The sequence below is a fragment of the Stegostoma tigrinum genome, chromosome 29, assembly GCF_030684315.1.
Source record: "Stegostoma tigrinum isolate sSteTig4 chromosome 29, sSteTig4.hap1, whole genome shotgun sequence".
In the NCBI taxonomy this organism is placed as follows: domain Eukaryota; kingdom Metazoa; phylum Chordata; class Chondrichthyes; order Orectolobiformes; family Stegostomatidae; genus Stegostoma; species Stegostoma tigrinum.
This window is the reverse complement of record NC_081382.1, coordinates 8,231,509-8,244,783: the sequence shown is the minus strand read 5'-3', so window position 1 is coordinate 8,244,783 and position 13,275 is coordinate 8,231,509. Positions and strand designations below refer to the sequence as shown.

Here is a 13,275-nt window from a genome sequence, read left to right as displayed (position 1 = left end):
TAACTGCACTCTGGAACAGCTAAGACAGCCAATCAGTCCAAGGGCAATTATGAATGGGGCAAAACTTGGTGGTTCTTGTCAGCGATACCAACGTCCCATGAAAGAACAACAAAAGCAAAGGGAAATATGGTAAAGGGAAAAATAACAAAGCAACTTAGGTAATGATTGCCAGAACGTAACAGGAAGGGACACAGCATGTGCAGACAAGAATGCATCGGCAGCTAAAAGCCATAAAGTTCAAGGCCCTTGCCAACTTTTTATTTAATGGAATGAATTGCTAGCATAATTGAGAATATAAAAGTATGACTTGATAGACATCACAGCGGCACAACTGAAAGATGACCAGGTCTGCAATCTGCATGTGGATGGGTATTTGCCATTTTAAGAGAACAGAAAGTTGGGGAAAGGCGATGTTGTAACTTCGTTAAGGAAGGAAGGTGTTCAATTCTGAAAAATGATCTTAACTTGGAAGAGTCAGTTCAGATAGAAATAAACAAAATATTAAAGGTAAGAGGTCCCTTGTGGGTGTATGTTTATAGGCCTTCTAACAGCAGTTATACTACTGGACTGAGCGTACAGGAAGAAATCAATGGGGCATTTAAAAAACCTACTCAAATAATCATGCTGACATTAAAGAATATCTAAAAAATAATAAATAGGCAGATAGCAGAGCACAGAGAAAGCTAGTGAGTGATATAACAATAGACAGTATGGTTTCTATAAGTATTTGAATGAGAAAAGGATAATTAAAGCTGGTATTGGTCCTCAAGTGTAAGAGTCCAGGGAACTAGAAATTGAAACAGAGGAAGGACAGATGTGTTGATAACGTACTCCTGAGTTTGTTTTCTTGGGCTGGCAAGCTTAAACAGTAGACTGCCTCAATTGGCATCCTGGTCACTAACTATTTATAATCAATATCTATAATCAGGATTAGGGGATCAAATATATGCCAACTAAATTAGCCAATGACATCAATCCAAGCAGGAAGGTCAGTTGTGAGGAAGAAGCAGATGGCTACAAAAGGATATAGATAGTTTAAGTGGGTGGGCAAACGTTCTGGTAGATGGAGTACAATATAGATAAATGTGGACTTGATTACTTTGGCAGAAACAATGGAAAAGCAGCATATGACTTCAATAGAGAAAGACTGGAGGACTTGGTGGTTTGGAAAGAACTGGATGTTCAAGTACACAAATCAATGCAAGTTAAAATGCAGATATAGCAAGTGATTAGGAAGACAAATGGAGTGTGGTAGTTCATTGTAAGAAAATAAGAACGGAAAAGTTTCACGGCAGCTATACAGGGCATTCATGAGGCCACATAGAGTCTTGAGTCATACAACATGGAAACACACCCTTTGGTCAAACCAGTCTATGCTGAACATAATCGTAAAATAAATTAATCCCACCTGCCTGCTCCTGGCCACATCCCTCCAACATCTGTGTACTGCTTAATCCCAAACTAAACCTACCTGCACCTGGGCCCATATTACTCTAACATCTGTAGCACTGTGTGCAGTTTTGGTCTGATTTGGGAAAGGATATAATTGCTTAGGAAGCAATTCAGAGAAGTTCACTTTAATCGCTCCTGGGACAAAGGGCTTAGTTTAAGTGGAAAATTTGCAAATAGCCTCTTACAAGAACAAAAAGTGATCTTACTGAAGCATAAAAAAAATCGTGATGGGGTGAATATCCAAAAAATATCAAAGAGACCGTAACTAGGAAGAAGTGTTTGATAAAAGGTTTCCCTGTTAATCCAGAGATGAGGAGAATTATTTCCTCTCAGAAAGCCATCACAGTGTACAATTCTGTGCCCAGAAGATAAAGGACGATGGATCTTTCGGTTGATTAAAGGTTGATTCAAGGCTAAGTTACACAGATTGTTGATAGACAGGGGAGTTAAGGATGATGGCATACATAGAGCTGAGACCACAGTCACATGTATTATGATTTTTCTGAATGGTGGAGTAGGCTCAAAGAGCTAAAGAGCTACTCCTGCTCCAATATTCCTCTTAGCAGTGTGGTTGCCTCTTACTTTCCGGAATGACCCAGCAAGCCACTCACGTGTATCCAATGTGGCAGCTCGGCTGTGATTAAGGATTGTCAATAAATGCTGGCCTCACCAGTGATGTGCTCATTCCGTGTATGAATTGTAAGAAATCAAGTGGGGAAAGAAGTAAAAAATGGTCTGGAAAATTGCTGTCCCACCTTCCCCATGCAGTAAATGCCAGTTCAGGAAAGAACATAGACCAAGTGTTCCCTACAAGGACAATGCACCTTCCTATTACTGTAACTATGATAAGTACCTGGAAAAGCCTTTCAAAACATCCTTTCTTCACAGCTTCTGATGGCAGGATGTAGGAAATCTCTGTGTTGGTGTCCGAGACAAGGATGGTTGACACAACATACTTTTTAATAAACTGGCTGACCTTGGTCTCCAAACAGGGAGAGACCGATGAAGGGCTGAGATCTTGGCCAGAATCTAAAACAGACAAAATGGAGAACAAACATCAACTACATTACGAACCTTCTGGATATCAAGTCCTCACTGTGATTGTGTTCATGAAAAATTATTTCAAGTGCAGCAATGTCAAAACTGGAGTCAGGCTCTTTCAAACCTTTCTTACCAGAAAATAAACATTATAACCTTGGAACCTGTATGTCGAAATACGTTACATTGCTAAATTCCTACAATGGTTAACCCATTTCCTTGAAATGCTCCAACTCGCCACTTTCCCCTCGAGAATCCTTACTGTGAGTGGCAAGAGGCAGGAAGGGAAGGTTTCAGGGTTGAATTTAAAAACAAAACATTGACAGGAACTGCCCAGTTCAGCTCTTCTGCAACACTGGGAACAAGAGTTTCAGAGATGCAAGTGGTGAGACAGTGGTCAAGGGGCAAGAGGTTCAGAGACGGGGGTGGAGGTGAGGGATAGGAGAATTAGAAATAGAATTAGATTTTATTGTAATGTGTACTCAAGTACAGGGATACAGGAGTACACTGAAAGGTGTATAACGTCCCTATTCCCAACGCCATCTTAGGTGCTAATATAACAGTTTAGGTATAAAGTAGAAAAATAATGTTAAAAATTCAACATTACGGTCCATGTAAGTGCTTAGCCATGCTCCTGGATCCAAGCTACAAGTCAGGGAGTGGATTGAAGGAGATGTCGTCATAAGTCGAGATAAGTCAGGGAGAGAGAAGGGGCTGCAGGTTGGAGAGTCTGGGTGTTTTTGAGAAGATTTGCAGCTTGGGTTGTGGCCAAAGTTGTAGGCATGTTTACCAAACTGGTGGGTTTGGTTGCAAACATTTCATCAGGTAACATTGTCAGCGCGCCTCCAGTGAAGCTTCACCTGATAGGCACGCTGGCCGTGTTACCTAGCAGGGCGACAAGCCATTTGCAACCAAACCCACTGGCTGAGTGAGCATGTCTACAACCACATGCTCATTGCAATTCCAGGCTACCAAGGGGGACTTAATGCTGATAGAACATAGAACATGGAACAATACAGCGCAGAACAGGCCCTTCGGCCCTCGATGTTGCGCCGACCTGTGAACTAATCTAAGCCCCTCCCCCAAACTATCCCATCATTATCCATTATCCATATGGTGGATAATGCCCTTGGTCCCACATCACACAAGGTTGATAACAATTCTACCCGTATTTTAACATTTAGATGAAAAAATACATCCTGGTTTTTGTTTTATATACGTCACGTACAAGCTGATTCAAGTTTTTGAGCAATGGTAGGGGTAAGCGAAGGATTTGTGGAATAGGTGATCAGGATGAGAATCAAGGAATGGTGACACAAGGAGGCAGGGCAGAGCAACTGTTCCTGCTCGAGAAAGGATTGAGAACCAGAGGGTACAGTTTATAAAGTGCTTTGCAAAGCAACCAAACACGAGATGGGGAGAAAAAGTAGTTCATGCAGCAAGTAGGTAGGATCTGTAAGGATGTTGGAGATGAGTTCAATTGAGGCATGAAAGGATGATCAATAGATGATCATTTCATAGAAATAATGTGTTGGGTCACAGGGAAAAGGCAGCATAGAGTCATACAATGCAGAAACAGACCCTTCAGTCCAACCACTCCATGACGACCATAATCCCACCTGCCTGTGACTGGCCCATATCCCTCCAAACATTTCTTATTCATGTACTTATCCAAATGCTTTTTACATGTTGTAACCGTACCCACGTCTACCGCTTCCTACGGAAGTTCATTCCACACACGAGCGACTGCGTAAAAAAAACTGCCCCATGTTTTCTTTAAACCTTTCTCCTCTCACCTTAAAATTATGCCTCCTAGTCTTGAAATCACCCAACTCAGAAAAAATACAACGGCCATTCAGCTTGCCTACACTCCTCGTTATTTTATAATCCTCTATAGGGTCACCCCTCAACCTCCTACACTCCAGTGAAAAATGTCCCAGTCTATCCAGCCTTTCCTCACAACTCAATCCCTCACACCAGGTTACTGACTGGCCTCCATGTGCATTAAATTTTGTGATCCAATGCTAATTTGCTTGAATGGGCTCATTAAAAATAACTTATTAAAAGCAAGTCTGCATCCCTTTAACAGGCTATCGCTAGTTAACTTTGTTGAGTTTTAGTCGGTCATTTCATATCAGTATAAAGACAGCCCATTTCTACACTGGCTTAGCAGGCAGGAGGCAAAGAGATGCATTCTGTGAATGAACCTGCATCAAGAAAAGGATATGTCTCCAACTTCACCCTTCACTAGCAGGTTTGGAGCATATAAATGTACAGAATTCAGTTACGTACCTGGGCTGGTTTGAGAGTCAGGCTGCTTTTTCACCACAGTTAGCTTGTAGCCATCCCCGTAGGTGCTTTTGAGGAACAGAGGTGACCCGCAGCACTTCAGCTTCCCATGTGAGATGATTGCAATGCGATCTCCCAGAAGATCAGCTTCGTCCATGTAATGTGTGGACAGAAGGATTGTTCGGCCTGCAGTTATTAGGAAGTTAAATTTGTACCAGAGCAAAAAATGAATTTTCTTCTGAGTGCTCTCTTGGGATTTTTCAGTGCCAGTTTTATTTTCTCTGTTTTCAGGGGATCCCTTTTCATTCTCTCTAACTTGACCAGTGACAAATGGAGTATCACTCAAGTACTTTAAGAAGTACATCCACATCAATACTATAGTTGAGGAAGGACAACAAACACCTCCACTTCCTCAGAAGGCTAAGTAAGCTCAGCATGTCTTAAATTACTCTTTCCAATTTTTAAAGATGCAGCACAAAAAGCATCCTATTCAGATTCCTCATAGCTTAGTATGGCAGCTGCTCCGCCCAAGGCCGCAAAAAATTACACAGGATTGTGAACGCAGCCTAGCCCATCACGTAACCCAGCCTTCCTTCCACTGACTCCGTCTACACTTCTCACTGCCTCGGAAAAGCAGTCAACATAATCAAAAGCCCTTCCCATTCTGGTTATACTCTCTACCTTCGGACAGTGCCAACAGATTCAAGAACAGCTTCTTCACTGCTGTTATGTGACTTATGAACAGACCTCTCATTTATTAGAGCTGATCTTTCTCTGTACCTTCTCTGCAGCTGTAACACTATATTCTGCATTCTGTTCTATTATTATCCTGATTTGCTTGTGTAAGATATGATTTGTCTAGATAGCATGCAAAACAGTACTTTTCACTGCATCCCGCACTTGTGACAATAAAAAGCCAAACCAAACCAAATCAAATCAAGTGCAGGCAAACAAAAAGCTGCAGCAACATTAGCATGCTGATGGTTGCACCAATAGTGATATATTGTGGGATATGGCAATACTGCACACTGAGCAACATACCAGCGAGCTGCTGGAACCATTGTCCACCTCTTCATCGTCTCTTGATTCAATTATTCCAATGTTTTCCTTGCCAGCTTTTCTCCCCGCGGACTTTTGAATTTATCCAAAACCCCGCCGGCTGTAGCCTAGCTTGTGTAATGTGCACCTAATCCATCATTCTGTGGTCACAGATTGATATCGGCTCCCAGTCAGGGTCTACTTCAGTCTTAGAATTTCCATTCTTGCCTTCAAATCTGCCCATTACCTTGCTGGTGCCAAAGAAGACGGACGGTGTATTGGGGCTTAATGTAGTATTGGTGTACCCATGGAATATACGAATATCAGCACAGAGGGGCACGCCCAGTTTGTTATGAATATTGTGCGTAATACCAAATTACATCAGATTTGATTTTCTCAGTTATTTTCTGTCTTGCTAATGACTTTTCAGTTTGATGCCATTCTGTTTGGCTCTTACTCTGATCATAGCCAGCCATGAATTATTCAGTTCATTAGCATTAAGCATTTACTCACCTTGTTTGTACTTCAGGATTAGGTCCCAGATTGCTCGCCGAGCATATGGATCAACCCCAGCTGTGGGCTCATCTAAAATAACTGCTTTGGATCCTCCGACAAATGCAATGGCAACAGATAGTTTGCGTTTCATTCCACCAGATAGTGTCTGCACCAGAGAATGCCGCTTATTGGACAGTTCTAAGTCTTCGATCATTCTAAGCATGGAATAAGGAGTGGGTAAAACAAAATTATAAGAATTCAAGTATGAACCAGTTTTCTGTTAACATTCACTTCATCAACTTCAGGGGCAGAAACACAGAGTACAGAACAAGTTTTGCAGGTGACACAAAATTAAAATTGACAAAGATGGGGAAAGCAAATTAAATTTCTGATATGCAGCATATCAAAGAGTAAAGATCAATCAGAGAAGACATCACAGTGGCTTTGGGTATCGGTGTTAGAAATGCAGATCACTGTGAGCAAACAGACCAGCTCTACTGGGGCCACGTGATGCTCATTCCACGTTGTATTTTAGAGCCAGGTATGAAGGGCTGTTGTGATGCAGTGGTAGTGTTCCTACTCTGGACTGGGAGGGCAGGGTTCAAGTCCCACCTGCTCCAGAGGTGAGCAACAACATCTCTGAACAGATTTATTGGAAAAGTACATTAAATAACAAAAGAACTTGGGTACTAAGGACTCTTGAGACACAGTTGGTAGTGTTACTATGTCTGGCCAGGAGGCCTGGGGGAAAATCTCACCTGCTCCAGGAAATAACTTAGCATGTCTCAACAGTTCGTTTTAAGAAAAATAATCTGGATACTTTTCAGGGGCCAGTAGGTACCATTGGAGCTAGAGTATGTTACTTCTCCCACCAATTCCATTTCGATTTAGTCCCCTCCCTCGTTTCCTCCCCTTTTTGATTTTCATTATGGCCACATTGCCCTGGTGGGTAGTGTTTGATGTGGGTTAATCGGCTAGTTTAAAAATTCAAACTTGGTCAGTGCTGGGTACTTCCCCACTGGGGAGCTAGCTTTTTTGTCGTGGAAATGGGCTGGAAGGAAAAGGTGGAAACTAGGGTTTGTACTCAACTGTAGACTTACAATAAAACCCTTGAAAACGTCGAGCCTTTTGCTGCCTCATTCAGCAGAAATTTCATACTCTTTAACAAGTTGGTGAAGTAAGAGTTAAAATGAAGTATTCAAAGAGTTAACATTTGTCCCATTTTAGTCTGTAAACACCTATAAGTTAAGGTTGTAACCAGATGGTTCCAGATGGTTGCTTGTTTTAACTGCTTGAACTCATGTCAACAAAAGCACTTGACAACTTTACAAGTGTGGTTTATGGCTGTTATGTTTGAACAGTATTTTGCGGGTTTGGGGATGGTTTTGGATTTCTATTCATCTTAGTCTCCTGTTTCTGAAGCACCTTAGTTGTGAAATTGGGTTGTCCTCTTGAAGAACATCTGAAAGAACCACCGATACAACAAATTTGCTGGAGAACATGTGTCTGCCAAGACAGCATCATAGAGTTATGGAGGAAACAGGTCTTTCATTCAGGGATAACAAGGCGTAGTACTAGATGAACACAGCAGGCCAAGCAGCATCAGAGAACTGCCAATGCTGGAGTCAGAGAGAACACAGTATGGAGCTGGAGGAACACAGTAGGCCAGGCAGCATCAGAGGAGCAGGAGGCTCTGAAGAAGGGTCCTGTCCCAAAACGTCAGCTTTCCTGTTCCTCTAATGCTGCCTGGCCTGCTGTGTTCTTCCAGCTCCACACCGTGTTATCTCTAAAGTGATCTAGTCTTGGCCCAAAACAGTCTAAACTCTTCCTATTCATAGACCCATCCAGGTGCTTTTTAAATGTTGTGATTATATCAGCCGTCACCACCACTTCCTCTGGTGGCTCATTCCATATATGCACCACTCTCTGTGTGAAAAAGATGCTCCTCAGGTCCCTTTTTAAATCTTCCCCTCTTACCTTAAATCCAAGCCCTCTAGTTTTGGGCTCCCTCGCGCTTTGGAAAAAGACCTCAGCTATTCACTTTATCCATGCCCCCTATGATTTTATAAACCCCTATAAAGGTCACCCTTCAGCCTCCAATGCTTCAGGAAAAATAGCGCCAGCCTATTCAGCCTCTCCCTATAGCTCAAACCTTCCAAACCTGAGCAACATCTTTGTAAATCTTTTCTGAACCCTTTCAAGCTTAACAACATCTTTTCTACAGCAGGGAGACCAGAATTGAATGCAGTATTCCAAAAGTGGCTCAATCAATGTCCTGTATGGTCGCAACATGACATTCCAACTCCTAAACCCAACACGCTGACCAATGAAAGCAAGCACGTTGAATGTTTTCTTCACCAGTCTGTCTACCTGCACCCCTCGGTTCCTTTGTTTGGCAACACTCTCCAGGGCCTGAAGAAGGGCCCATTGTCCTCAGAGGTAACTTTCTTTGCTGTCCACTACACCACCAACTTATTTGTCATCTGCAAACTCACTAACCGTACCTCATATATTCACATCCAAATCATTCACGTAAATGACAGAAAGCTATGGGCACAGCACTGATCCTTGAGGCACACCACTGGTCACATAGGCCTCCAGTCCAAACAACAACTTTCCACCACCTATCCTCTGTCTCTTAACTTCAAGCCGATTTTGTATCCAGTCGACTAGCTCCACTAGATTCCATGTGATCTAATCTTGCTAACCAGTCTACCATACAGAACCCTGTCAAACGCCTTGCTGAAATCCATTTCGGTAACTCTACTGCTCTGCCTTCATCAATCATCTTCGCCACTTCTTCAAAAAACGCAATCAAGTTAGTGAGACATGATTTCCCGTGCACAAAGTCATGTTCAGTTTCCATAATCAGTCCTTGTCTTTCCAAATGCATGTAATTCCTGACCCTCAGAATCCCCTCCAACAACTTATCCACCATTGATGTCAGGCTCACCAGTCTATAGTTCCCTGGCTTTTCTTTACCACCTTTCTTAAACCGTGACACCACGTTAGCCAACCTCCAGTCTTCCAGCATTTCACCTGTGGCTATCAATGATACAGATATCTTAGGAAGGGGCCCCACAATCACTTCCCTAGCTTTCCATAGAGTTCCACGTGGGGATTTATCCAACTTTATGCATTTTAAGACATCCAGCACCTCCTCTTCTGTAACATGGACAATTTTTAAGATAGTACTATTTATTTGCCAAAGTTCCCTGCCTTTCATATCTTTCTCCACTGTAAATACTGACACAAAATACTCATTTAGTGTGTTACCCATTGCCTGTGTTTCCACACACAGACACCCTTGTTGCTCTTTAAGGGACCCTATTCTCTTCCCAGTTACTCTTGTTTCCTTAATATGTTTGTAGAATCTCTTTGGACTCTCCCTAACCATATTTGCCAAAGATGTCTTTTTCCGGTCCAAGATGGCAGCCGAGCAGGGTACTTCAGGCCAGAGTTAATCTGTTTCACCCATTTTATTATCTTCCTCTTTGTGTTCTTTTCTTTCTTCTTCTTTCCTGGCCTCCGGTCAACTCCTGGCCTCAGTGCAGACAGGAGGAGGGTCCCCCGGCCTGGTATGGCCTCAGCATGGACTCCTGGTCACAAGGTGACTCCAGAGCAATCTCCCAGTCTCATGAGCCTGGAGGTGAAGCCCGGCATGGTCCGGAGCCAAGGCTCGGTGAGGACTGCATGCTAGCTGCCAGCTTGGTCTGGGTTGGAAGACTATTGTTCTGAACTTTTATTTCTGCACTGCTGGACTTGTTATTGCTCTAGTTTTCTAAGATCTGTATAACTGAAGAAGCTGTACCTAGATTACCATTTATCCTAGCTGATGCTGCAGGTGATCACTCATACATTTCACTGTACTCATTTGAGTACATGCCAATAAAGCAAATTCTACTTCTAATTCCAATTCTCGCTCATGTCGCTTTTTTGTGCTCCTGGTTACCGTCTTAAATGTACTCCTACTGCCTTTATTCTCCTCTAGGTATTCACTTGACCCTAGTTGTCTGTACCTGACATTTATCTCGTCCTTTTTTGTGACCAGAGCCTCAATTTCTTTAGTTATCTAGCATTCCTGACACCCACCAGCCTTCCCCTTCACAGTTACAGGAACATACTGTCTCTGGACTCTCATTATCTCATTTTTAAAGGCCTCCCACTTTCCACCCATCCTTTTAGCCTCTCTCAATAAACGTTTGAAAAGTTTTTGCCTAATACTGCCAAAATTGCCCTCAATCCAACTTAGAACTTTAACTTTTAGATCAGGTCTATCTTTTTCCATAACTATTTCAAATCTAATAGAATTACGATCACTGACCCTAAAGTTCTCGCCCACTGACACATCGGTTATATATCCTGTCTTATTCCTTCTCTAGTAGGCATATCCACATACCGATTAAGAAAATTTTCTTGTGCATACTTAACAAATTCCTCTCCATCCAACCCCTTAAGACTACGGCAGTCCCAGTCTATGCTTGGCAAGTTAAAATGCCCTACAATTGCAACCCTATTATTCTTACAGCTATGAGAGATCTCTTTACACAATAGCTTCACAACTTCCCGCTGGCTATTGGGGGGTCTATATATAATCCCAATAAGATGATCATCTCTTTCTTATTTCTCAGTTCTAGTCAAAAAACTTCCCTGGATGTTCCTCAAGGAATATCCTCCCTAAGTACAGCTGGAATGTTACCTTTAACCAAAAGTGCCGCACCCCCTCCTCCGTTGCCCACTTTCTATCTTTCCTATAGCATCTACACCCTGGACCATTGAGCTGCCAGTCCTATCCCTCCCTGAGCCACGTTTCTATAATCACTAGGATATCCTAGTCACATGTTCCCAACCACGTCCTGAGTTCATCTGCCTTACCTGTCAGGCCTCTTGCATTGAAATAAGTGCAGCTTAGCCGACCTACCACATTCTCTGCCTTGGTCTTCCCTGCCTTGACTATTTAGCTTGCTCCTCTTCTCTACGGTACCATCCTCAGAGTTATTTCTTTTCTCACTACCTCTTTGGTTCCCACCCCTTCCTTTTAGTAGTTTAAAGCCTCCCGAGCAGCTCTATCAAATCTTCCTGCTACGGTATTAGTCTCCTTCCAATTCAGGTGCAATCTGTCCTTCTTAGGCAGACCACAAATACCCCAGGAGAGATTCTAATGGTCTAAAAATGCAGATCCCTGCCCCCTCCATCAGCTCCCCAGCCACGCATTCATCTGCCCTATCCCCCTATTTCTACTCTCATTACTCTGACTATTCTCTAGTCAAGGGCACAGACAGACATGGCTGTGGCCATAAGCGAGAAATCAGAATGGTGTATTGACTCCCTAGTGCCAGGGTCAAGCATATCCTGGAGACGATTCAGAATATTCTCAGAGGTGGAGAGTGACCAGCAAAAGGTACCAATGACAATTGAAAGAAGAAGGGATGTGGTTGTCAAGACTAAGAAATTAGGCAGGAGGTTAAAAAAAAGGTCAAGGGAAGTAATATCTGGATTACTCCCTACGCTACACACTAGTGAGAGTAGAAACAGGAGGATAAGGCAGATGAATGCATGGCTGAGGTGGTGGGCAGGAGATCCTAGAGACAACTTGTCTTTCGTGTCCATCCATTTACAAATGCCAGAGTTCCAGATTGATAACCATCTGAACATTTCAAACTTTATGCTTTTTGCCATCAAAAACTAAGATGTATTGGCCAAAATGGCTTTAAGCCAAAGCAGTGAGAAATCCGTTATTTTCTTCCTTATCTGGTTTGTGCGTATTTTAGGTTATTTAAAGAGTAAACAGTTATACTTTCACATGACAAACTAAGTGCATTAACAAGCTTGTCATCTTCATTAACTTACTGTAAAAACAAAACTTATCCAATCATTTTCGGCTTAGTGCTGGAGCAAAAATTGTGAAAGCTTTACATCTAGTACCCATTTAGACAATTCAATACAAAAGCTAAAGCAAAGTGAAGACAATGTTCAAATAGTTCTGAGAGGTAATGGGAACTGCAGATGCTGGAGAATCCAAGACAACAAAGTGTGGAGCTGGATGAACACAGCAGGCCAAGCAGCATCTCAGGAGCACAAAAATTGACGCTTCGGGCCTAGACCCTTCATCATAGTTCTGCTACAATGAGTGTTTCGTTAATGCAAATTGGCTGTAATGCAATTGATGAATCGTGAACACTTTTTGGACAACGTGAACTTTCTGCTGTCTAGCTATAGTGATTTCCCTATCACATGATTTTCCATGGTGACTTTCTATAGCATGATTTTCCATAGCGCGAGGTCACTCAAAAACGCAACTATTGCATTACAAGAGAACTACCAGTATATATTGCTTGAGACACTGCTGACTGGCTTCTGATTGGTAGAGGCTCTGCCGTGCTGATTGCACCATTTAGATGACGGCTGACAGTTAACAGTTAAACTCTCTTAAATCAGGCAAGTTAGCACTGATCACTGAGGCGTTAACCTGAAAAACGAACCAGGGAATGGCTGAAGCCTATTTTGTTGAGGTGAAAGATGCACAATGCATACACATGTTCCATGTGCTGCATTCAGGCACATTCTCCACTGGAACATCTCTCCCAACCAAGGTTCACTTTCCAACCAACCAGCATTTTCTTCTTGTATAACATACATTGCTTTCCCTTTACATTGGCATTCTTGTGAATTCAGCTGATGAGGGAATGACAAAAAGTTTCAACAAAATCAACTATTCGCTTCAGGGCTGTGTTCACTGACAACAGTACATGTGTGTTATGCACTGCTTCAAATGCACACACGTGCATCAAAATGGGTTCAGATTCAGGTATTTAAATGGGGGATGAGGACGACAGGGTAATGTGGCTGAGGACAGGGCAAGGGGGTCATGAACAGGAGTGGGGCGGGGCCTGCGGCAAGAAGGGACAGATGCCATGACATGTAGGAGTAGAATTAGACCATTCGGCACTTCGGGTCTGTTCC

At 42.7% G+C, this 13,275-nt stretch overlaps 1 protein-coding gene across 7 annotated transcripts in view; it reads right to left on the bottom strand.

The window, feature by feature from the left end:
• The window catches only part of abca2 (ATP-binding cassette, sub-family A (ABC1), member 2), a 508,939-nt gene that overhangs the window by 114,296 nt on the left and 381,368 nt on the right, over window positions 1-13,275 (bottom strand). For all 7 annotated transcript variants that reach the window (XM_059638365.1, XM_059638369.1, XM_059638363.1 and 4 more), the window contains 3 exons: window positions 6,331-6,527; window positions 4,783-4,965; window positions 2,306-2,481 (listed from right to left, as the gene is read on the bottom strand). In XM_059638365.1, coding sequence (XP_059494348.1) covers window positions 2,306-2,481; window positions 4,783-4,965; window positions 6,331-6,527 — 556 coding nt within the window. The remainder of the gene's footprint in view (window positions 1-2,305; window positions 2,482-4,782; window positions 4,966-6,330; window positions 6,528-13,275) is intronic.